This window comes from Corvus moneduloides, chromosome 17 (assembly GCF_009650955.1).
Source record: "Corvus moneduloides isolate bCorMon1 chromosome 17, bCorMon1.pri, whole genome shotgun sequence".
Lineage (NCBI taxonomy): Eukaryota > Metazoa > Chordata > Aves > Passeriformes > Corvidae > Corvus > Corvus moneduloides.
Window position 1 is genome coordinate 9,677,295 of NC_045492.1, and position 24,797 is coordinate 9,702,091.

General features: G+C 46.3%; 1 protein-coding gene across 1 annotated transcript in view; it reads right to left on the reverse strand.

The window, feature by feature from the left end:
* Positions 1 to 24,797, reverse strand: part of COL9A3 (collagen type IX alpha 3 chain) — a 33,177-nt gene that overhangs the window by 4,062 nt on the left and 4,318 nt on the right. The window contains exons 3-26 of the mRNA XM_032126541.1: positions 23,295 to 23,330; positions 22,618 to 22,689; positions 22,308 to 22,361; positions 18,569 to 18,604; positions 17,945 to 17,968; positions 17,440 to 17,493; positions 17,233 to 17,286; positions 16,475 to 16,516; positions 14,931 to 14,987; positions 13,593 to 13,646; positions 13,060 to 13,113; positions 12,881 to 12,934; positions 12,089 to 12,142; positions 11,172 to 11,225; positions 10,710 to 10,763; positions 10,368 to 10,421; positions 9,719 to 9,772; positions 8,965 to 9,009; positions 8,060 to 8,113; positions 7,655 to 7,708; positions 5,453 to 5,506; positions 4,475 to 4,546; positions 1,448 to 1,483; positions 59 to 103 (exon numbers count right to left, since the gene is read on the reverse strand). Coding sequence (XP_031982432.1) covers positions 59 to 103; positions 1,448 to 1,483; positions 4,475 to 4,546; positions 5,453 to 5,506; positions 7,655 to 7,708; positions 8,060 to 8,113; positions 8,965 to 9,009; positions 9,719 to 9,772; positions 10,368 to 10,421; positions 10,710 to 10,763; positions 11,172 to 11,225; positions 12,089 to 12,142; positions 12,881 to 12,934; positions 13,060 to 13,113; positions 13,593 to 13,646; positions 14,931 to 14,987; positions 16,475 to 16,516; positions 17,233 to 17,286; positions 17,440 to 17,493; positions 17,945 to 17,968; positions 18,569 to 18,604; positions 22,308 to 22,361; positions 22,618 to 22,689; positions 23,295 to 23,330 — 1,221 coding nt within the window. The remainder of the gene's footprint in view (positions 1 to 58; positions 104 to 1,447; positions 1,484 to 4,474; positions 4,547 to 5,452; positions 5,507 to 7,654; positions 7,709 to 8,059; positions 8,114 to 8,964; positions 9,010 to 9,718; positions 9,773 to 10,367; positions 10,422 to 10,709; positions 10,764 to 11,171; positions 11,226 to 12,088; positions 12,143 to 12,880; positions 12,935 to 13,059; positions 13,114 to 13,592; positions 13,647 to 14,930; positions 14,988 to 16,474; positions 16,517 to 17,232; positions 17,287 to 17,439; positions 17,494 to 17,944; positions 17,969 to 18,568; positions 18,605 to 22,307; positions 22,362 to 22,617; positions 22,690 to 23,294; positions 23,331 to 24,797) is intronic.

Here is a 24,797-nt window from a genome sequence, read left to right on the forward strand (position 1 = left end):
TTTTCTGGACCCATCTGTTATTTGAGAAGTCAACTCTACTGAATTCAAGGACACCTACCAGCTCTCCTTTGTCACCTGGAAGGCCGTCTGCTCCAGCAATGCCCTGAGAGAGAGACCAGAGTTAACACTGCACCACCTATTGCTGACAGCAAGGATCACCCTGAGGCCTGGATAGCCTGAGGGAGTTGGGGGCTCTCAGCAGCCACAGCTGCTCCAGCAGGAGGAAGTTCTCTCTTCCCAAAGCTGAACTCCACAGAAGCTGTTCCCCTGCTGATGAGGGCACGGGTGGCACAAGGCAGCTGGCACAAGAACTGGGTGCCCTTTGCAACAAACTGGGACCTTGCTGAAAGGCTGAATTCGCACAGATGAGACCCCTGATGGGTTGGCCATGAAAGACATCTACAGGCTGGCACTGGCATTCCTCAAGCACAGAATCTAAATTTCAGGTCCCCCTGCTCTGTGTCTCACAGAAAATGTGGGTGTGCAGCCAAATGTTGAGTGTCCCTGCTCCCTTGGCTTCCTGAGCAGGGTCCCAGGAACAACAGCTTCATCCCACTCTCAAACTGCAGTGATCCATCACTTGGTGAGGAACATCCCTTTCCACTCTTGGGGACAGGAATGCAAGAGTGGCTGAAGCTCTGGTGACATCCATTGTACCAGCCAGGCCAGGGAGCATCACTGCTGATCACCTCCAGCCAGCAGCTGCCTGAGCAATCTGAGCATGGCTGGGGTGACACAAATCTCTGCAATCGCTGTCCCGCCCAAGGCAGAGCTGGCTCATCACACTGTAATTACAGCACATAATGAACATTGTTACGGTGACTCCATGGCTTTCCAGAGGAAGTTATTCCAAGACAAGCAGAGATCAGGTTGGTCTTTCCCCTTAGCAACAAAATAGAGACCATGCTGATACTGATAAACCAAACCAGGAAGGCTTGCTAGGAAAGCCTCATTTTCTGCAAGAACACAGTCATGCGTTAATAAATGCCATATATTTGATGAAAACTGGCCCAAAAGCTCATTGCTGAGATTAAACCAACCATGGAAGTCGAGCAGCAAAAAGGAAAAGATTAAACTAGTTCATTAGTGTGCCAAGCTTCGAGGTTAGGGTGAAATATCCTTCATCAGGCACATGAAGGTGAGGAAAAGCTGCACTTCTAAACTTAACTTGGGTGAGGAATTTGATGTGAGGAGCTCCTGCACAGATCCTTGTGGCCACAAAACTGACAGCGAGGGCCTGGTGTTTGTATCACAGCATTTTCACAAGTCTCCATTAGAACAGACAACACCTGTGCCAACGCAGGGAATGTTGGACCAAAGAGGATTTTGGTTTCTGCTGCAGAATATTTTCATTTGAGGGAGAAAAAGCCATTTGTGCTGTCAAAGGCTGTGCCTGAGGTTTGGTTTAAATGCCTCTGCTGACAACAGCATGAAAGCTACCACTTACCTGGTTCCCCTTGGGACCAGGAACACCAAGAGGACCCTGAAAATAAGTCAGAGAAAGAAGGCAAATGAGCTCAAACTGTAACTTTCCGGTGAATTCCTGGTGAGGTCAGACACTCACTCAGCAAGAGGTCAGGAATCAGTCTCCCAGCTGCCAAGTAAGAGGGTACAAATCTCATTCACACTTCCTAGAAATATGAAGGGATTTAAGCACCCCTGCTAGCTCTGTGACACTCTCCACAGTCCCTGGTTTGTGTTGTGGGACAATTTCTCAGCCTGTGGTGTGAGGAGGAGCTTGGATTTATTCATGGTATAAAACCAACAAGAATATTTTCATACCACAAGGGCAAAAAGCCAAGATGCTTTTTCAAGGCTTTATTAGACTGTCAGTTTTCCTAGGACTTAGAATGAGGTGCTCCTGATTTAAAGACTGATGGAACAACATGGCCATAGGAATAAAATAGATTGAGATGATGAACTGATTATCACCCCAGGAATAATCCAGGCAATTTGAAAAATCATTCCATCTTTATCTACCTTACATTCACAGAGAGGACATGAGATATTTTCAGCCCTATTTGTGACTTTTCTGTTCCATAGAGCAGAGCCAACAAGGAGTTCGGGAGAGCCCCTGATTTTTTTCTCTACTGCAAAATCTACATGAGAAATTCAACCATTTTACCCTTCAAGCAGGATTTCTACAGCACTCTCATCAATCTGGCATCTGCAAACTGATCTTTTTTTTATTAACTAGATCTAGAGATGGCTCAGCAGAACAGAATCCTTGAGGAGGACAAACACATGGAACAAGGACATGTTATTTTGCTCAAGTCAAGCACTAAGTTAAAAAGAAGGGGGATTTCTATTAATGAAAAATAACTCAGAAAAACAGACAATGGAATGTAGAAATGCAAGAGTGGCTAAAACTGCTTATAACACTCATTTTATGTTTGCTGATGGCAAAAGCAATATATTCCTTTCTGAACATTTTCATCTAAGTTTATACCTCTGACTTCACAGAGTCTCAAGGCTCCATGGAAGTTTATGGCAATAAAACACAGTTCAGTCACCAAAGACCAAGTTCTGCAAGGAACATTCCCTCAAAGACAAGCTTAGCCCAGAGGATTTCCATTCAAAACTATAATTCACTGCAGTGGTAATTCCTAGCAGCAGGAACAAGGAGTTTAGGACTGCCAGCCCCATGCCTTGACACGTGTTTCATCTGATCAGTTAAACAAAACTCGTATTTTTGGCCAAGTATTTAGTGCTTCAGTAGGGAGCCCTAAATACCCCAGGTGGCTGCTGGCATCCAGAATCCTCAGGAACTTGATCATAATAAAAATCCTTAGGAAAAATATTTGTCTATTGCTACCTCAGTCAGCAACAACAGTCCAATCCTTCCCCTCTCCATATCCCGCTCCAGCAAGACGGTTGATGTATTTTATTTCAATGCTATTTTATATCTTTCATTCAAATGCACTAAACCACTCGTATTTTTCATGCCAGCAAACACATTTAGTGAAATGCTGGTTTATGTTCCTGGCCACAGTCAGTCCAAGGACTGTGAAAAAGCCTGTCAGTACCTGTTAGCTCAGGCATGGGGGATTTTTCTTTTTTCACAGAAAAGCCTCAATTGATTTCGAGAGAGTTTGATGACTTGGCTGCAGCTGGGACAGGGTAATTGCATCGATCCTGTGTGTGCAGTTCTGCACTTTATCCACGCCACGACCAGCAGTAAAGCAAGCCCAGGGCAGATCTCGGGGTTCTTTGTGTGTCCCCAGCAGCTGCCACCACCCCCAGCAGCACAGGATGTTTTTTTAGGCTATAAAAACACAATCTGAGGGTTTAGGGTCAAACCCAGCACCACCACGGTCACCACTAAACCACGTCCCCAAATGTCACATCCACGCGTTGTTTGAACACTTCCAGGGATGGTGACTCCACCACTTCCATGGGCGGCCTGTTCCAATGCTTTAACAACCCTTTCTGTGAAAAAAAAATCCTAATATCTAATCTGACCCTCCCCTGGTGCAGCTTGAGGCCATTCCCTCTCATTCTGAACAATCAACAGTCACATTTTAGAGTAACTACACTGAACTTCAGAGCCAGAAATAAAACCTAGATTATTTTTTATTGCTTCAAGCGTAACGTTTTCCCTCCTTCTGCTTGGAGCAGCTCCCTGGGTGCTTCATGCAGGGGCCTCTTCCCCTCTGAATGCACATTTTTCACCACAGCAAAGGCCTGAATGGAGTCAGAGCCCCACAGCTCCACAATAACCCTCCTGTTTCACACTTCCAGCTCACAGTCACTCCAAGAGGCTTTTTTAAACCTGCCTGGAGCCAGCACAGAAGGGCCATTGTGGAACCCCCGTGGTGCTGCTGCCGTTCCTTACACAGACAGCAACTTAAAGCTTTTTTTAAAAAACTTTCACCTTAAATCTGGGCAGGAGGGAGCTGGTGAACACACGGCTCCTGTTCTCCTGCAAGCCCCCAGCAAATGCTGTTCCATTTGCCCTGCTGGCTTCTTTTCAATGAGAATGAACTAATTTAAATAAAAAGTCACATTTATTGTGAGGTGGGATGGCCAGGTGTGCTGCTGTTCAGAGAGAAAAGTCACTGATAAAACTGTAATTAAAAAAAAACCCAGAGAGTCTAATCAAGCATCTGAGTAACAAAAATTAATGAATCAGCTCTCCTGTGCTCCTGGGGAGTCAGGCTTTGGTGGAAATGAGTGTAAGGAGCAGGGAAAAATCCCAAACACCCTCTATTCTGGCTAGGATAGGGCCTGGAAGTTTCTTTTAAACAATCCACCCTGTCTGAAAATAGTGGGAGTTTCTGAGGTGAAACAGAAACCAGGAACAGAGGGGCCAGGATGCACAAGTCCTGCTCCCCACTCTAGGGTCAGACTTGGGCAGCCTCAGGGTGTGCAGGACACCCAACACACACACATCAGCTACACCAGGTTTTGGGCTCCTGTTATCCTCTAAATTCCCATCCCAAACAGGAATTAGTCACAGATGTCTTGTCCTTACCCTGTCACCTGTCTCTCCACGGATCCCAGTCGGGCCAGGAAGGCCAGGCTCACCACTGGCACCTTTGGGCCCCTGTTGGGGAAACAACAAAAACCAAGCTACAGCTTACAGTGCCAGGAAACCCTGCACCCTTCAACACCCTGAGAGTTCACCAGCCTCCATAACGTGTTCAGAAAGGTTATTTGCCTTGGATGATCTCTCTCCCTTCCCCTCCAGGACCTGGGAAGCACTTGTGTTGGTTGGTACAGCTCATTCCAGCTTCTGTCCTGGCCCACAGCCAAGGTCAGGCACATGCCAAGGTGCTCCAACCTTTGGCCTGGGTCTTTCATTAATAAACCTCTTAAAATTAATAAACCTTCAACATCTGTGATCCCACCAAGTGATGCTCCCCTCAGCCAGTGTCAGTGGGGAGTGGAGGTCCCATTCCCTTGGAGAAGGGAGGGAGAAATACTGGAGTCCCCAGTGCAGCAAAAGGGAGGAGGAGTTCACTGAAGAAATACAGGCTGAGAGTGGTCCAGATCAAGGAGAAATTGAGGTGTCCCTACGAAACTCAAAAGATCATAAAACAATTTGGGTTGGAAGGGAACTTAAACATCATCTTGTTCCACCCCCTGCCATGGGCTGGGACACCTTCCACCTGACCAGGGTGATCAGGGCCCCATCCAACCTGGCCTTGGACACTTCCAGGGATGGGGCAGCCACAGCTTCTCTGGGCATCCTGTGCAGAGAACAGGCTCAAAACTCAATCCTGCCCTTTGCAAACAAACACTAAATATAAATTGCACCTGCAGGCAGCTTATCTGGCTTTGTGCTCTTTCTACCATCCTGTGGTAATGAAGGTGTTGCATTGGTTCTGGCAAATGGAAAGACATTTCTTCCTTTCCCTCATTGCCATCACCCAACTGTCTGGCCAGAGGTGTGCAGAGAACACTGATCTGCCAAAACACAATGCCCATAATCACCCCTCTCAGCACTGACCTGGAAACCTCGGACACCACGGGCTCCTATGGGGCCTTGGAGGCCGAGTGGTCCCTGGAAAGAGAAAGATCAGCTTTGGTAAGGAGAAAATTTAGGGTCAGGTAAGTCACTTGTGTAATTGAACTGGCAGAGAGAGGGAATGTGCAGTTCTGTGCTGCAAAGTTGTGTCTGGTGTTTGCTGAGCTTTGCTAACAGCATTGTTATTAACAGAAAGGCTCATTTGTATAATCAGTGCTTAAGAACATACCATGCTCATGAGTAGAAAAGATCAGGGACAGCAAAGATTGGCAGCGTGATAGAGCATAGACAACATCCATTAGAGGGATCTGCTATCCCAACATTATGCTTTTAATTGATTGCAGGAAACTACTGCAAAACATGTGCTGCAGGCCCTTGGAAATGAAAAATGGCAATTGCATCCATTTGCTTGGACATCCTTGGTTCCAGCAATGTAGAAAAAGGCAGCAGTTTATGCTGTCAGAGCAGAGGCTTTTAAGAGCTCACCAGACAGAACATGAGCATTACCATTAGGAGTCCCTATTGCTTTCTCCTGAGAAAAATCACATATCCAATAAAGATCTTGGGTGAAAAAAAGAAAAAACCCTAAGTAATTCAGGCATTTAAATCCTATTTTGTAAACTGTCTTCTTGAAATAGATGCCTTCAGCAAGCTTCTGTCACGAGGCAGGGCTGCAGCTTTGGCTCCTTTCACTGCCACCCCTCCTGGGTGGAGCATTCAGGGACACAAATAGGCCTCAAACTGGCCACTGAAATGAAGCAGCAGCATCCTCAAAAAGCTGAACAACTGCTCGGGAATTTTCATGGTAACTGCTTCCACTTTTGTTTTCTGCTTGTAATTCAGTAAGGAACTTTGAGAATTAAAAATACAGAGCTCTAAGAAAGTTGAGTTAAATTGCACCAAAAATGACTCTGCTGAGCTGGTGGTGGGAGCTGGAGGGACCTGAGAGGCTCTGAGAAACCCTTGATACTCAGAGCTAAAAAAACCCCAAATTGTTTTGAGCCAAACAGCCTTAACACTGGAAAAATCCTGTACTTCTATTGGAACAGCCCAGTCTTAACTAATAGATTATGATTCTAATAAAACAAATCAGAAATGAGAAACCCAGGTTAGACATAACCACGGGTTCAGCTGCTACTGCACCCCTGTCAAAACTCTGCACCAACACAATTAGCTCAGCTGCTTTTGCTTTTTGGCTGCAGTAATGTGGTACCTTTTGTGAGGCCAGCTACTTTGATGAGAAATTGCAGACATAAAAGCAAACATTATTAATACAGTTTATTTCTAAAGCTGATTTCCCTCTCCTTGGGAGTTTAAGCAGCAGCTGCTCACAAACAATAAATCATGCAGTTCAATTTCTTCCAAGTGGCACATACCAGAAATCATATTAGACTTGCTGTAGGCTCCTGGATTTCAAAATGAGATTAAGATGGGGGGGAAAAAAAAAAAAGAAAAGGAAAGGGGAAAAAAAACCCAACAAAACCACCAGAAGATCAGATCCTACCCCAACAGCAGCACTGGCTGGGGAGTGACAAGATGAAAAAGTACCCAAGAATTTTTAGTAGTGGGATCAGAATTAGAGTTTTACCCTCCTTATATTATTTGTTATCATCTCTATATTTGTTATCTATACAGTTATTAGATGATAACTATTTGTTATCATCTCTGCTATGGAGCAGGGACACAGCACGGAGCCATGCAGTTATTCCCAGTTTTGTTGTAAGCATGGCTTCAGGTTTTGCAGGGAATCACTCTCCACTGCTCCAAGGAAAGGGATACAGGACTGGGGAGGATTTCAGGTGTCATGTGCTGGTGGCAAAGTCCATTGCAACGGCTTCCCAGGAGCTCTGCTTCACTATGCCTCACTTCAGCACAGGCAGAACCTTCTTATTCCTATTTAATGACTGTCCAGTCCCTCCTGCCAGACTGTGGCAGTTCCACAAACCTCCTGGACAGCTGCAGTTTGCTCTGCCAAGCAAAATGGGAGGGATCACTTGGCATTTGCATGGAGCTGTCAGTGAGAACAGGATCTGACCCAGCTTGGGGGAGGAATTTCTCTGCTGCCAAAGCTCCCCAGAGACAACACTGAGAGAGAAAGTGGCCTTTTAGTGTAGCCAGAGAGTGATACCCCCACACAAACCCTATTTTGGCACCTCTCTGGTTTACAGGCAGCTCTGTACTTACAGTTGCTCCTCTGGGTCCTGGCAGACCTCTCTCACCAGGAATGCCAACATCGCCCTGGCAGGGACACCAAAGTCAGCTGTGATATTTAGGAGCCACAAATCCACCCTTCCCATCCCGCTGGGACACATTCCTGGATCCCAGGCTGCTCAGTCCCAAACTCCTACCCATCTGCCAGCCCACAGCTGGTGGGTTTTGCCCAGTACCTGTGCCCAGCACCCTGCCCAGACAGCTCAGTGCTCCCTGGGGAGCTCCACACCAGTGTGGAAAGCATGGAATCCCATGGGATTGCAGGTGCTGCATCACTGGAAGCTTTATTTGTGCAAGGAAGCAGCACGTGAGCTCCAGCTCCCCAGTTTGGTTCAAAACTCACCCAGCAGAGCCCAAGTGTAAATGTGGGACACTTACAGGGATGCCTGGCTCTCCAGAGGGACCTGCCTCTCCCATCTCTCCAGGGCTGCCCTGCAGAGCACAAAGCAAACACTCAGTTAGGGCATCACTTCAGGGAGTCATTTCTGTCCTACCTGAAGCAACAAAAGGAGGAGGGAGCTATAACCTGGATCAGGAAATAAAAACAGCTTTAAACTTTCACAGTTTTAAGGCAAAACTCTCAGCACCAGAGAACAGGTGAGCTGCACGCCCTGTCCTGGAACCAGTGACCAGGGAGGGCTGCCAGCCCCAGGGCCGTGTCCCCATGTCCCACATGAGACAGGGATGCCAGGACGCCCCATCCCATTCACTCCTGCATCACCTTCATGTCAGGAGCAGATTCCTGCACCACCTTCCTGCAGTGTGTGCTCCCCTCCCTGAGGATTAGCAGCAATAATGATGCAGGTGCAGAGGGAAGAATTCATAAAGGAGATGGACAGGGAAAAAAAAACCTCTCAGAACAGCTTTGTGCTGGACTGCTTTGGTCTGCCTGAGGTTTTCTTTTATCTCACAGGTGAGTGCCAATCTAAAGCTCCATGAAAGTTTTTCTCCTGAGCTGAGGGAAAATCTGCAGAAGGCAAGATGAGATAATTCTGCTACTGCTTGCAGGTGCTCAGCTTTTGATTCCCAAAGATGAAGCCTCCTCCTGTGACTTTGGCAAAAGGATGAGGTTTACTAAACCACTGATGACTCTCCTGTGTATCTGCTGTGTCTTTCCTGAACCAGCTTCCAGCCCAGTTATTTTACCTAATTCCAGCTCCTCAGGCCCAGCAGAAATACAGAAACCATCACTTTGGGGTAAGTCCTCCTCATTTCCCAAGGCTAAAAAGTCTTGCTGTGACCAGTTTCCCCACCAGACCCCATCGTTAGAGAGATTCACTTACTGGTTCACCCTTTGAACCTTTAATACCCGCTCTTCCAGGCAGTCCCTGAAAAAAATTATATTAAAGCAATGTCAGAAGAAGTGAAGTGATTAAATTTGTTATTCTGGTCTGATTTGACACACAAGGAGTGACCTTTGCTTGAAGCAATGGAGGGTTTAGACTTCTGCAGCTTTCACTGCGAAAACTATGACTTCAATGTCTCTCTTGCTGCCCTTGCAGCTCCATGAACACTAATCCTGGGCATGAGAGCAAAGAGCAGGAATATACAAATAGACCAGCAGCAGCCACATTTTGCACAGCAGAAACCTCTCTCCAGGGGTGTTCAAAATATTCTGTAATACAGGAAGAAAGGAATACTTTATCTCTTTTAAACAGCTGGAAGACCGGAGAGATGAAACATTTTGCCAATAAGCACTGGAGTAAGGCAGGGACAGAGCTCAGGGTATTATATCCCAGATCTTACCTCCCTGCTTAAGGGATGTACATCAGTGGGATGTGAAAGAGAAAATCCCTCTCAAGTTTAGATTTTAAAGAGTCAGAGAGGCCAACAGCCAGGGAAACACTGTGTGGTGCTGCTCCAGGTGTTCTCCAGTTCTGTCTGGCATGGTGGGAAAAATGCATTTCTTCTTGGCTTAACTAGAGCCCCTTGCAAAACAACCCCCAGAATGACCCTCCCCTGTGCCCAGGAAGGATCTCTGCAGGCACACCGAGCTGCTGGAACCCCCAGAGGTGGCAGGTCCTGCTCCATACTCACAGGAAGTCCATTTGGCCCCTTCTCTCCAGGAGCACCCATGGGAGCCGCATCACCCTGTGGATAGGGAGAGGTTAGGAAGGATCCTCCAGCACTGGGAAATGGCCTGGCACACGTAGGGGACACATTCCCAAACAGGCATTTGTACTTTTCTCCCTCCCCTTATGCACAGGACCAAGAGCTGCTGTGTCTAGAGGAGTGAGCACCCACTGGACAGGAGCTCCCTACTTCCTGCAGCTCCCAGCCTTCCCTGGCAGCACATGCTCAATATTCCTGCAGGATCACTGTTCAAGAACCAGGCAACAGTACCTGACAGCACTTTGTCTCCAGGCAATTAAAATCAACCCTGTGAACAGCTCTGAAAAGGCATTTCGGAAGGCCTCAAGTCAGCCAGAAGGAACCACTAAATCCGGGGACACAGCTGAGTGTCCCTGCACACATCACGATGTGCATTTTCCTTCTTTAGGGAATTCCCTTGGGATTAGCTAATAGGAAAATTTCATTCTCCTTCACTAGTGACAATATATTAGAAAACTTTTTAGGAGCAAAAGCCTTTCCAGCCAAGCTTCTTGATGAGCATCAGGAGCTTTGCAGCACTCCCAGCACAGTCTCAGGAATCTTCCCTGCAGTGTTTAAGTAGGACTTTACAAACCTTCTCACCATCGAGTCCAGGAGCTCCATCCCGCCCGTCCTTGCCAGGCATTCCCTGCAAACATGGACAGCACATGTTTAGGTCAGGAGGAGGCTCTGTGGTTTGCAAAATACATTCACATCAAAGAAGCTTTTGGCAATGAGTCCAGCTGCAGTTGCACTAGGAGATTTTCCATTAACAGCAGTACAACTGGGGCTTAGTCCAGCTGGGATTACACAGAGACCCACAGAGCAGAAATTTGACAGCAAAGATGGCACGAAGCAGCTCTTCTCCTGTTGTGTTTTATCTCCTCATCTGCAAGCAAGACAACAGCAAGATCTGCATCCTACTTAACTGACTTACAGGTTCTCCTATGAGTCCACGAGTCCCTGGGTTTCCTTTTGGTCCAGGTTTACCCTAGAAAACAACAATAAATCCTGTGTTAACCTGTGTAAACCTTATGAACAGTCAACAAAGACAATACTCAAATTCTGCCGGGACACTTCATTCCATTTCAGCTGGCTCCTCTCTGTCCACATAGATATGGAGGTTGTTTTGGGCACACCAGGAAACTGGCCCAATGCTGGATACAACACCTGATCATTTGAAATTCTTGATCATTTCAAGGGAAGGGGATGTAAGATCTGCTCCCTGTGCTCCAGGCTGTAGCAGCATTTGGACACCTTATTGCTCAGGCATCTTTAGTAAGAGTTAAACATCTCACTTTTGAGATGATACTTCCATCCCTTTCAAGCAAACCAAGGAACAGAGTCTTTGGAATGTCACCTCCCAGACTGGAGCAGAAGGATGTTTGACTGCACTTACAGTGTCGCCTTTGGGCCCCCGGAATCCCTGAGGTCCTTTGCTCCCTTGGTCTCCCTGTGACAGAAGAGGAAAAGCCATTAAGCATCTCCATCAGACAGTGACAGATTGATGCTTTGAGGTGAAAAGAGGAGGTTTTTGTGCTGTTTGCTGGTGTCAGCAGAGGTGTGAGCGCACAGTCCCCCGAGAGCTCGGCTGTACTTTCTCAGTTACATTCCAATTCCTGACACACTTTTTGCAGCAGGAACTTTGCCAACAATCCCTCAGGGCAGAGACCATCTTCCCCTTCATATAATGAAGCAATTTCTTTAAGCAAAAACAGAGTGGGAGAAAAGCTTTAATATTTACTGTCTAGATCCTGCTGGGTGTAATGAAAGGTTTGGTGAGAAAGCACCTAATTTTATTTTCGTTTGGATGAATTTCTTCTATAATTGCAAGATGAGGGAGGGGTCCCCAGAGGGTGGTGCTGCAGTAGGGAGCTCTGCAGAAGGATGGAGATTGCATCTTCAATACACAGCTATTCCTGCTTGGAGCAGAAATCTTTGAGAGCTGTGGGCACCTGGGAGCAGACCAGACTCAAGGGATGTAAGCTTATGATAGGGCTGCTTCTTCCTGCAAAAGTGATGGATATTCCCTTCTCCAGTGCTTGCCCAAACTGCTGGTGTTCAGGGAAGGGCAGTGAAGCACAGAGAGCAATGGAAACGTGGTGAACTTATTCTGGTGTGGGGCATGGCAAAGGGAGAGACATCCTGAAGTCTGGGCCAGGTGAAATAACACTGCTCTAAGTGGAGGGAAAAGGGAATTATCTGATGGAGGTGGTCAGCACAGCCTCCTGCTCACTGGCAGCAGAGCTCAGGAAGGAGGAATAAATCAGGCTGTGGCTGTGGAAGGCAGGGCCAGAGAGAGAGTGGGATACATACAGCTTTCCCTGGAGGTCCTGGGATTCCAGGTGGGCCTCTGAATCCAATGTCACCCTGCAGAGAACAGACATCATTGTAATGCTGGGCTTGGCAGAGGATGAAGTAACAGAATCCCCACCTTGTACCACAACCTGAGAAAACACAAAAGCCCTGGAAAGCCACCCCATATTTCCGTCTGGTTTTCAGGACAGACTTGCAAAAAAATCCCACTCTGAACAACGGGTTTTTACTCTGGATCTCCCCACCTTTGTACCTCTGATACACTGATACCATTCATGGCCTTGCTATCTGGGTAACACTCTTATTCCTAAATAAATGCATGACTTCATCCAAGTCAAAACCATTCAGCCTCTGGGCTGCTGGTCAAGGGATGGTGACAAGAGTCCAAAGCCTCAATGAGCTGGAGATTGACCCTGTTCTCACTGAGGAGCCTTTTTGTGTCCTGAAAACCTCTGTCTATGAGCGATTCTTTGGCTTTTTCTTGTAAAGAGACAGAAGAGAAAGTGAAATGTTCATGAAATGTTTCTCTTTTTTTTTTTTGCAAGATTCTATAACACTGTCAGTCTTGCACTTTGGGTGGAATGATTCAGTCTGGCTGGGCCTGACCCTGCCAGGTGTGTGGATTGTCCTGACTTTGGAAGGTTGTTCTGATGGAGGTGCTGCAGGGAACACCCCACTTTTTATGCCTTTACAAGTTTCCCAGTGGAATTCAGTAAGGACAGGTGTCACTGGAACCTCTCACAAGACAAACTGGTGGTGGAGGGGGAAAAAAACCCAGAAGTTTTTTCTTACTCTGTCGCCAGCTGGACCCATTGGACCAGGGAGGCCTCTTAGTCCTCTTGGGCCCTAATTAAGAAAACAAATCAGTTCAAACTCAATCTCTGTTTGTGTAACCAAGGTGACTGATGGCTCCATTGAGCTCCACAGTGAAAGGGCCATGCGAATGGTGGGAAGAGAAGAGGAGGGGATACCTGCAGGCCGACACCGCCCGGAATTCCTGGAGGGCCGGGAGGGCCAGGGTTACCCTGGGAGAGAAAAATCAATCAGACAAGAGGAGAGACATCAGGAGCCTGCAAACACACAGCCAGGGACTCCCCATCTTATTTCTTCTTGAGCTCCCCCTCTCCCTTCCAGATTTCTCTGCAGAATTTGCTTCTATGTTATAGACAATTTCTTCTACATGCAAGAATGTTCTGATCAGTCAGGAATTTATCCAAGTGATTAATGCAAGGCTTTTCCTGAGCTGACATCCCTGCTTGGGAAAGGATAGCTGTTAACTCCAATTGATCTTAACATGATGATCCCTGGGAAGATGAATTTTCTTGGAGAGTCAGCACAGGGTCCTACAGGGAGAGCAGTGGAACCCAGTGCACTTCAGCCAAAGTAACTGCTCCTTGTTCAGCCAACAGCCTCATTCCTCCCTGACTCCTTGAAAAAAATCACTTATTTCTTTTTTAAGATGTTTTTAAAGAGAAAAATCCTCCCCCTTTAAACTGAAGTTTACCTTCTCTCCTTGTTTTCCTACTTCACCAGGTTCCCCTTTGTGACCAGTGTGTCCCTAGAAATAAGAGTTCTGATTAATCACATCCTGAGTCTTGCTTTAAAAATTAAATTTGACGAGACAGCTGGGAAACCTAAACCCCCACATCCCAAATGACTTACAAGAAAAACAATCTGTAGGTGTGCTGTACCCAGGTGAATGCAGATCCCTCCTGGGGGAGGTTATCCAGGTACCAGTGTCAGAATTGATGTCGTTTCAGGAAATGCCCAGATTTGGTTTTCCAGAGTGACTTGCACTGGACTAAGCTCATGATCTGGATGCAGTTCTCAAATACAGATCAGGGACCAGAACTCAGTTCCCATCACCCCTGAAAATGGGAATGAGTCACTTCTGAAAACCCCACTCTGCATCTTTTACCTCCCTTTTTACGTCACCTTTAATGTCGGCATCATCAAGCTTGCAAAGAAATCCATGTCCCACTGAAAGCTTTTATATAAGCTCTGATTCAATTTGTGTCTTGGCTCTCTTCCTATTACGTGGGAGAGACCCAGCCCGATTTCAGCCATGGCAGATGTTATTCCTCACCACAACAAAGGTCCTGTGCATCATTTGCATCATAATTGGAGAGTTTCACAGGGTTTTCCTTTTCATGAGCTATGAATTTTGAGCAGTTATGTCCTAAACATCTTGTATTTGTAATGATATTTATGACTCAGCGCACAGACCAAGCAGACCTGAGAAAGGTCAGTTCAGGAGGAACTGAGAGCATTCCCTAGGAGCTCTCCCACTCACTGCCAACTTCTAAATCCTGCTAAAAGACCTTGAGTCACTTTTTACTTTGTCTCGCTGCTGAATCCACAACTGCACAGACTTCATGTGAACCAGAGAGGGGACAGAGGAGCAGACTTTTAACTCCTGAGGGTGGAAACCTTGAATTTATATACCAGAGCCCAACAACTAAACATAAACCTACCTGGTGCTACACTGGCTATAAAAACAGCAACTAAATTACATTATATTAATTATGTAAGTTTGCAGTTTAAGAAGTTGTGAGGTTTTTCCAGCTCGCAGGCCTGGAAAGGCAGCACCTGGTTCTTGAGGTAGCCCTGAACTGCTGCCCCTGTTTGTTCCTGTCCACCAGCTCTGCCCCACTGGGCTTGCAGGGGGGTTTAATCTATGCCAAGGGTTAAATCTCATTTGGAATAAATGCAAATGCATGGCTGGTTTGGGAGGTGTGAGCCGACAGGAGACATGGACCGTGGATACAATTTAATCCCAGGGGTTCCTAGTAGTGTTTATTTTGGGGGACAGATCCTTGTATTGCAGGTGATGTTTCCTTACCTTGAAGCCTGGCATTCCTGGGGGGCCTGGGGGGCCTGGTGGGCACAGAGCTGGGCACTGCAGGGAACAGAAACACTTCGGTTTAACAGGCACACATCACACCCAGGGAGGCTGCTTGCATCCATTAGGTGAAAAGTCATGTGGATTTTGGCTCTAAATCCACTAAATCTAATGGAATCGTGGCATCATGGATTGACCAACATTTCCCTATGGAAAGGGGTCCTGGAGGTCCTGGTATCCCACAAAATAATGATTTATGAATGGCCTGCTCCACTTTGAACATGGATTGTGAGATTTTCTGAAGGCTGACAGTGTCCACAGTCCAAAATGCCCAAGAACCCAAGTTTCCCAGTGCAGCTGGATCAGTTTCTTTGTAAATCATTAGGACCATATTTAATCCTCTGCAGTAATTGATCCCTATTGATTTCCTTTAGCCAGCTCCTTAAGTGCAGCAAGGACAGGCATCAGAGTTAATTGAAGGGCACCAACAAAAAAACCAATACCTATAAACTGATATCTGCAGATGTCTAGGGCTGGCAGAGCCCCTGGTGGGAACTTCAGCTTCACTGGGAACAAATCAGAATATGCATGGCAATTTAATGAGGAAAAGGCCATACTCTTGAATCTTTACAAATAGCTCTTAATTTGTTTGGTTTTTTTTTTTTTTTCTTTTAATACAACTTCAGGCAGCACCTCTGTAGCAAAAATTTAATTTTCTAGTCTATTCCACAGGGTAACTTAAATTAAACGTGCAGAAATAACCTAATTTCCTATTAACTCCCATGTGATGTGCCATAAGGCAGTCTAAACTGACTCGGAGCTTTTTTTGGGGCATGTCAATTAGAAAACCAAAGAAGCTGTCACAACAACAGCTGTGAAATCTGCAAATGTCACTTCCATCGTTCATGGACTTAGCACTCCTTTCGTTCCCCTGAAAGAAAGGGATCAAGGCTTTCTCCTAAGGAAGGAAGCCTAAACAAAGCAGATGTCCACAGGAACCCGGTGCCTCCATCCCTGGAAATAAACAGTGCTACACTCACAGCCTTTCCTGTCACAAGGCAGGGTTGGAAGCATGAAAAGCTGTTGTCTTTTACCAAAAGCTGAAGTTGTTTAGCACCTGAAGAATGTATGCAAAATGTGCATTTTGGGAAGAAAAAAATCAAGGACAACACCAGCACTGGAATCACAGGATGGTTTGGGTTGGAAGGGAACTTAAATCTTGTCATGTTCCACACCCAGCCATGGGCAGGGACACCTGGTTGCTCCCAGCCCCATCCAACCTGGCCTTGGACACTTCCAGGGATGGGGCAACCACAGCTTCTCTGGGCACCCTGTGCCAGTGCACATCTACCTCCTCAAGAAATCTTTCAGCCCAGGAAACACCCCCCCATTCTTCTGCATCCTGGTAAGGTGGTTTAAACCCACATCTGCAGGTCTAAACAGCGCATGTTAAATGGTCTGACACTCCCCCAGCTGTGCCAAGCAAAAGTCACATCAGGGATTAAACCAAAGCTCATTTTCATGCTACATAAAGAAAAACCTACCTGAAGGTCCCCGCCGCCATCGGGAAGGGCGCCTGGAAGACCCTGCAATTCAGGGAATGGTGGCTTTTAAATACAGGACAAACACGAGGAGGAAACACAGTTTCTAGGATGATTTTTACAGAGCCAGCTCAGCTGGATCAGCACAAGGCACATACTCAGCCCCAGAGTCTAAAGTGCTGCCCCTGGAGTGTTATAAGCTGCACCAGTCCTCAAAACCAGACACATCAAGGGTGTAACCATCCCCTGGAGAGGCACAGCTGGGCTGGGGAAGAGTCTTGGGCCTTAGGTGATGAAAGCAGCAAGTAGAGGAGAGCAGCTGTGCCTGGCTTCCTCCTGGCCTGGGGAAAACTCCTTGGGAAAGACGTCCCAATCCCACTGTTCAACACTCCAGAGAGGGCACAGCAAACCCAAAGCAGGGACTTGATTGCAAGCCCCACTTGCCGGTCCTACAAGAACAGATCATGATCCATGCAAGCACAAAAACTTTCCCTGAGAGAACAAGCAGCCCACCCCATGCTCTGTGTGCCAGAAAGGTGCGGTGTCATTGGGTCCCTCCTCACAGAGAGCACAAATAACAAACAGGAGATCATCAACACATCCAGGTGCAGCCAGGGAAAAGTCCCTGCTCTTCTCAGGGCACGGTGTTTATGCCCTGCTGAATGCTCATGGTAGTGGCAGCAAATAAAAAGTGCAGCAAGAAGAAAATTCCAGACTCCCCCCAGGAATTTTCTCCCATTTGTTTGCAAGTCTCAACTTACGGGAGGCCCAGGTGGTCCAGGAGGCCCTGGGAATCCTGGCAGACCAAAAGGTCCCTAAAAAGAGAGAAAAATAATAAGAATTCCCTTTCAATGTAAATGCAAAGGGAAATATCTCCTCAGAGTGAGGCAAGAGACAAAAATGAAACTCATTCTTCTGTGGTTGTGGCACATTCAGTAAATGGGGATTAAATGGTAGGAGAAACTCACAGAAGGACCCCGAAATCCATGTCCACCTGGGCGCCCACTGGGTCCTGGGGGTCCCTGTTGAGCAGAGAGAAGAGCTTTTACATCATGACACCCCAAAGCCCAGGCTGCTGGCTGCCCCCATTTGCCCAATCCCCCCGAGGAGCTCCATCCTGCACCAGACCACCAGCTTCCCAACGCACATCCTGTTTTTACTCCACATCCCCCTGGAATACACTGCCAGTCTGCATCCCTCAGGCACAGGGCAGCTCCCAGGAACCCACCAAACAAAAGCTGCCCCCAAACTGAGCACTTCCAGTGTTTACAAGGCTGCTGTGCCTTGTGTTTAAACCAGAGCCAGCTTCCCCAGGGTGGGGGCAAGGATAAAAATCCCACAAGGCTGATGATCTGCAGGACTCCAAGTCCCTCTGCCTGGGTCCTGGGGTGGGTTTGTAACACTCAGGGTATCCAATAAAATCAGAATCTTAATTTATAACTTTGTTTTGAAAAAAATATTCTTATTACTTACTGGAGGTCCTGGCAGTCCTTTTCCCTGGAAACAACATTTGAAACAGTAAAAGATCACTCAGAAACCAAACATACAAGAAGAAAAGAAAACCTCGGAAAACACTGCTAATTTTTTTTTTCCTAAGTTTCCTTATCACTCCCTTGCCCCTAATTATTATAATTTTCAATCAGAGCAGAGTCTTGATGAATCCTTTTGTTGCCTCCAATAATTTGTATTCCCTTTCCATTGCTGTTACCTACAAGACATCAGTAAGAAAAGTAATGTGTGCTGACACAAGAGTGGGACATGGAGAGGAAGACAACATTCCAGTTTATCTATTTCTCCTTTTTCTTTTCCTTTTAATTCTGATAGACATTAGGTAATGTCTAATGATTCTAATAGCATTTGATATGTCAGTCTGTATCCCAAGCTGGTTTGCTTTTACAGCACCTCGAAGGCTCAAAACAGGTCCTGTGTTACCAGAACAGGTCACACATACATATTTAAACATTTCAAACAACATATTCACTTATTCAGACTTTGATCCCTTTGTTTGGGAAACAAAGCTTCCCATCCTCTCTTGGTGATGGTTTTGGCATAATACTGCACACTTTCATCACATGTGCTGTTCTGGGAGGTACTTACAGCTGGTCCAGGTGGCCCAGCAGGTCCTAAGGCACCCTATGGGAATAAAACAGGATAAAAATTAGCAGGGATAAAAGAGAAACCTCCATATGGGGAGTCACCAAGGCCTGCTCTCCTTGGAAACTCCAGCAGTGTCTTGCAGAAACAGGACACAACTGGTGATGCTCAGCTGAATTCACACATATAGGGACAAAAACTTATGGATAATTACCCTAGAAATCCCAGCTGGCATCAGATGAATATCTAAATATCCTCCATGAATATCTAAATGTTCATAACTTGACTTTTATCTACTTGAAATATTCTCATTCATAATACATTCATATTGTAGCTCCAATGACTAAGTTTTCTAAAACTATTAACAAATTTTGGACTTATTCTAGTGAATTTTATTAATTCATCCATTTCCCTTTCAAGCAAAGCCAAAGATTTGGCAGCTTCTGTTTCTTCACTAACCTCCTTAGCAAATTCCCAGTCTCCTTTTCCCAGTTTGAATTCCTACTGTTAGGCTTGACTGAACCTTGGTCATCTCATGGCTTAGACTAGAATTAAGTCACCCTTGAAGTTGTGAACTTCCTGCTTGACTAAAGAGAAGAAGACAGAGACCTTCTTAACCCCTTTGCTGCATTGCAAAGCTGCCAGCTGGCCAGCAGGCTGTAAAATTAATCAGGGGTGATCATTCTGAAGCAGAATCCCAGAATGGTTTGGGTTGGAAGGGACCTTCAAGACCACCTTGTTCCACCCCTGTGCCATGAGCAGGGACACCTTCCACTGGACCAGGGTCCAGGGTCAAAGCAAGGACATCTCCTTGCACAGGGACAAAGTTTCCATGGCCTCTCCCCAGTCCAAACCTCTTTTCCAAACATCCCCAAAATGCTGCACAGAAACATCTCGAGGATGATGTCCTGAGCTGGAATTAAACGGTGTCTGCCCCTAGGACAAGGTGGATGGGCAGACCTGGAGAACATCCCAGCACACACAGCTGCTCACTGTGACCCCAGGGGTGACGCCTGCCCTCTCCTCATGTTCTGTGCACCAAAGATTAGAAATGTTTTCCCTTGCTCAGCTTAAGGAGAAAGACATGGAGGACCCAAGGCCTCGTTAGGAGTGGTCTTGTGAGCAGGGGACTGTAATCCAATAAAAATCAGCCATGCTGTGAATGTCAGCTCATTCATTTCTCTTGCTGCAGGTTACTCTGCTCTGCCTCCACTCACTTTTATCTTCAGGCTGAAAATCCTTACCACTACTGATGGTTGTAAGGGGCAAACTGGGATCTCCTCCTGCAGGGAAAACATTGAATTCCTGGCACCTCCTGACTTGCACCCTAATTCTGAAAGCAGCTGCATCGCCCCTTTCTGCTTTGACCAACAGGCCAGAAAGTTGGCAGAGCACCCAAAATGCCAAATGCTGTTACTTTACACTCCCTAATTTTGATATCTTGAAGAGTGTAAGGTGCAGAATGCAGCAGTGAACATTCCTGGTAAGGTAAGGGGTTATCAAGTGCCTGAATGAGCTGATGCTACTGCAGTAAGTGCAAAGGAGAGACTCTAATTTACATCTCAATTTTAATAACATTGTCTGACTAGACTCGCTCTCCTGGTAACAATGTTCTTTCTCTTTTGATTAGAAAACAGTAACACCATAATTTTTCATTTTATAGTAATTTACTCTGTGAATAGACAATTATGGAGCGTGGAAAATACTTGATTATTATGACATTCATAAATAAAAGTGAATAATTATGTTCTCCTTATTGCTTTCAGTGTAAAGCAACAAACTTCAAAATGGTTTTTTTTTCAGTGAAGGACACCAGTATCTTACATAGAGGTCAGAACCCAACTCAACCCCAGCTGAAAATAAAGGGTTTTTAAAATTGAAAAAACAAGTAGGATTGATCTATTCAGTCTGTAAGCAGAACCAGGAGAAAAGCTAATCGATGGTGAGAGCAGCGGGAGATATTTAGGATAAAAATCCTTTTGGAAATGTTTGGCAATAAAGTATTACTGAAAACTCCATGAGCCCACTTCCCTACACTAAAAAGCTTTGCTCTCAGACACTCCAGTTCAAAAAACTAAGCTTATTTAGAAGAAAACAGAGTGTTAAGCATGAATTCAAATGCACAACAATAAGTAGACAGCTTATTTCAGTGAGTCCTGCAAGACAGAAATATAGAAGATAGGGAGAAAAAAAGAGTCAGACCAACAATGCTGTTCACTTAGAGTGCTAAAGCTTTTAGAGGTCTTTTCCCTTTTCCCAGGTTTTTATTAGACCAATTAAAACAATTTCCCAGATGGACCACTGACCTTGAAAAGCTCCCATAAATGACGAGGGGTCCCAGGTTTGCCCCATGCTGCCAGACTGAGTTACAAAATGTGGGAAAGCACAGCAAACCTGGGTGTGAGCTCTGTCTGAGGGCTCCTGCCCAGCAGTCAGAGAGGAAGTTCTGCTGCCCAGAAATTATCTGCTCAATTACCCTGCAAGGCAGGAGCCGTGAGCTAACGTGGGCATGGGCAGGCACTGCCACGCAGCACAGAACAGGGCACAGAGCTGCTCACAGCCTTCCGCATGTGGTCCTGAGCTTTCCTAGTCTAAAAATCAGGGATCTGTTCCCAGATGGTGCTGGACTCTTCCCACAGAATGTCTGAGAGTAGCCAGGATTGTACAGCCCTGGATCTCTGGGGAGAAAGAAGGGCACAAGGGACAGAAAAGGAGGGGGATTTAGGGTGGTGGTGATGGACAGAGGCTGGGAGCTGTGACCAGGATGTCCAGAGCTGTGACAAGGATGTCCAGGCCCTGCCACTCGACTTTCCCAGTGGCCACACAAACTTTGCCTGTCACATGGGAAAGGAAGAAGAACAGCTCTAAAATACATGGCTGTACCACTCATCCCTTTATATAACTCACAGATTTTTTAGATTTGAGCAAGTCCTTGGGGCAATAAGTGGATTATTGGGATATACTGAACATGTTACAAAAATCCAGCCCATCACTGCAGCCCCCAGTCCAAAAGGCCAGCAAGCCAGCTGTGGATACAAGCCTTATATTCCCATCTGGGAGACAGGAGAATAGCCATGCTGGCTCACAATCTGTGCTGAGTGGCTCATTAATTGTTATTCCTTAATGTCACAGGGAGGCTTAAGTGTGGGTGATGACTGGGGATGATCTGAAGGACATCTGTAACATCTCTGGCAGTTGTTTCCCTGTCCCTGTGGTGCCCCTCAGCAGAGCTGGAATATGCAGGAAGCAGAAACAATTCTTATTTCTTGCTAGGCTGCCTGGGGAACACTATGGCAACTAATAATGCAATCATATGGACAGCTCCAGAAATAATAAAAGGCAAAAGTTTAAACAATTAATACACAGTAGCATTAATTATAAACAACGCAGATCTGCCAGCTCAGACTGCAAATAAAGGCCAAAATAACTTCACTTTGATAAACTTCATAATTGAGTCTCTCGACTGCTTCAAGAAACTTTTTGGATACTTGAAATATCCCCAGTACAGCCACCACTGAGGCAACCCAAGCAGGTTCAAAGCCGTGTGAAAGAAAGGTGGATCTCATGCCCTGCTTAATGAAAACCCACCTGGGACTGCATTTCAAGGATCCAAGTATTTTGCAAGGGTTTACATGAAAATCAACGCTTGAGTATCACCAATTTACAGCAGAAAGTGAAAATCATCACTACAATCAGTGGCAATGACCATTTAAAGGGTCCTAGGATCTAATGGGGTACTCACACGGTCTCCTGGAGGCCCATTTGGGCCAGGTGGGCCATCAGTTCCTATTAAACCCTGTAAAAAAAAGCCCAAAAGATCAAGAGAGTGCCATCCTGTCAGCAAAACATCTCAAAATTGTTCTCATATTTCTTGATTCAGCCAAGAGATGCTTCCCCTTCAATTTCTCCTGATATGCAAGACATGCATGTAAGTCCAGGACTCACATTCCTTCCCCAGTAGGCACAGAGAAAGTTGATGAGACACATCAGGAAAACACTCCCGCCTATGTGAAAGATTTAAAAGACCTACGAGAAGATGACAAAATACTCACATCCACTCCAGGAAGGCCAGGCAGCCCAGCTTCACCTGCAGCTCCAGGCTTCCCTGGTGCACCTTTTGGCCCCTACATGAGGTAAACAGTCAATTATTATAACAACATAGCAACAGAAGCGTGGCAGGGGTGCAAGGATGGAAGCTCATTTGTTGATGTGTTGATTTTACACCATGCAACATGGGACAATCCCACGAAGAGAGGCAAATCTTGTTATGAATCCATATCCAAATCCTAAGTTTCAGCGCTTTGGCTCATTCCCACATGCTCACAAGCTGTTCTTAGTAAGGGGTAGGAAGGGATGCAGTAAGTGGCCAAAGCAAAGGGCTCTGCCACCTGGTACAATTCTAAGCACCCCTTGGCAGACTGAGCAGCTGAAGCAGACTCAGAGCAGTGCCAGAAACAACCGTGTGATGTGGCTTGGTGCCAATAATTTCATTATACAGGTGATGCACAAGCTTTATCTCACTTGTTTCATTCATTAATTTAATTTTCATTTTATTTCACTGATAGCACTGAAGCAGGAGGTTGTGTTTGTCCCCTGGGGCAGCGCTGAGCATCCCTGCTCCCGGGAATTCTGTGGCAGATGAAGAGGAAAGTGAGGCTGTAAGTGCCAGCTCGTGCCCTGCATCCTCTCAGAAGGATGGACAAGTCGATACCAAGCAGGAGATACTTACTGGTGGACCTGGCAAACCAGGAGGGCCTGGCTCTCCCTAGAGGAAAGAGAAAAGGCAGTGTTAGTGCTGAACTTTGCTTTGGTGACTTTTTCCACCACTGATGTTCCCAGCTGCACTCAAATCCCTCCTTGTGCCCACTCCAAGGTTTACCATGCTCAGTCTCACGGAGCTGATGCTCTAAACCCTGCTACCCCCTAAGCAGCATGAGCCTGGATAGCCTTTTCCAACATCTATGGGAGCAAATCTGGGGAAATCCACATACCCAGCCTCCCAGAGAGAACCAGTGCTCCTGAACAGTGCCCCCACCACCTCCAACTTCTTCCAGACATAGTTAGGAGTTATTTGCACTTGGGATTGTCTGCAAATGAGGCAGAGAGGAAGCTGGATGGGTGTCACAGCTTCCAAACATCTCTCTGGGGAAACAGAGGGAGACAGGGGTAAACTCCAGGTTTCCAGGGCACAGTATGAAGCTGTGGTACTGCCAGGAGCTGGGGATTACCATGAAGTGAAGAATGAACAAACTGTCTGCAATGATTTTCTTCATATGACTAAACTTGGACAGGAGAAGCAAATGAGCAGAGCCCCCAACTGATTTCCACCTAATCCAATTGCACAATCTGGACTAAACACAATTTTCATATAATGTTTCAAAAGCACTCTATTTCTTTTCTATTCTAATAAAAAGACACTTCTAAGAACAGCATTAAAGGTGCTTGTGAGACAGTATTTTATAAGTCTTTAATCACTTCTTCCAGGTCAGCCAGTTGTAATGCCATTCATAAATGTGTGTGTAGACTCCAAATAACAATTTGTATTTTATTGTTAGGCCCCAAAAGAAACAAACATTCGTGAACAGCAGGAGCTCGACTGGAGCTTGGTTTCCACCTCATCCCACAAAAAACCACTTTGTGTCCCAGTCCAGAGGGTACCCAGCCCTCGTGGCTTTAGGATAAGTGCACTGAATATTTTGAGAGGTATTGTGGGCCAGCAGAGGGGAAGGGGCAAGTTGGTACCCTGGAAGAAGAAAATCTCTGTGGAAGAAGGGTAGTTGTTAACAGAGCAAGGCTGGAAATAACACCATCCCACCATGGGCCTGGTAATTAGGAGCCAGGAGGCGTATGCAGAGCTGTGGGATTTATAGCATATTTCTATATTTACTGGGAAGGCTGTGGGCACATCTCTCCAGCCTGGCTGCCTGGAGCTGCTCAGGATTTCTGTCCTGCACCACTGACCGACCAGAGGGTCCCTGAACAGAGGCATCTTTATGCTCTGACTTGCTGAAGCAACTTCTTCAGTATCCTTTGCCCACAGCTTTTCCATAAATAGTTATCACTATCATGGCTGGGGAAGGTTCCCTGCCAAGGAAATGAAAGGAGCAGTTCTTTTGAAATGAAAAGGCATCTGGAAATGGCACTAGGGGTGGTTTGCTCCCTCCTCCAGCACCTGGGATTGCCAGCCCCTTGCATTTTTCCTTGCCTGCATGGTGGGATTCTGCACCACGAG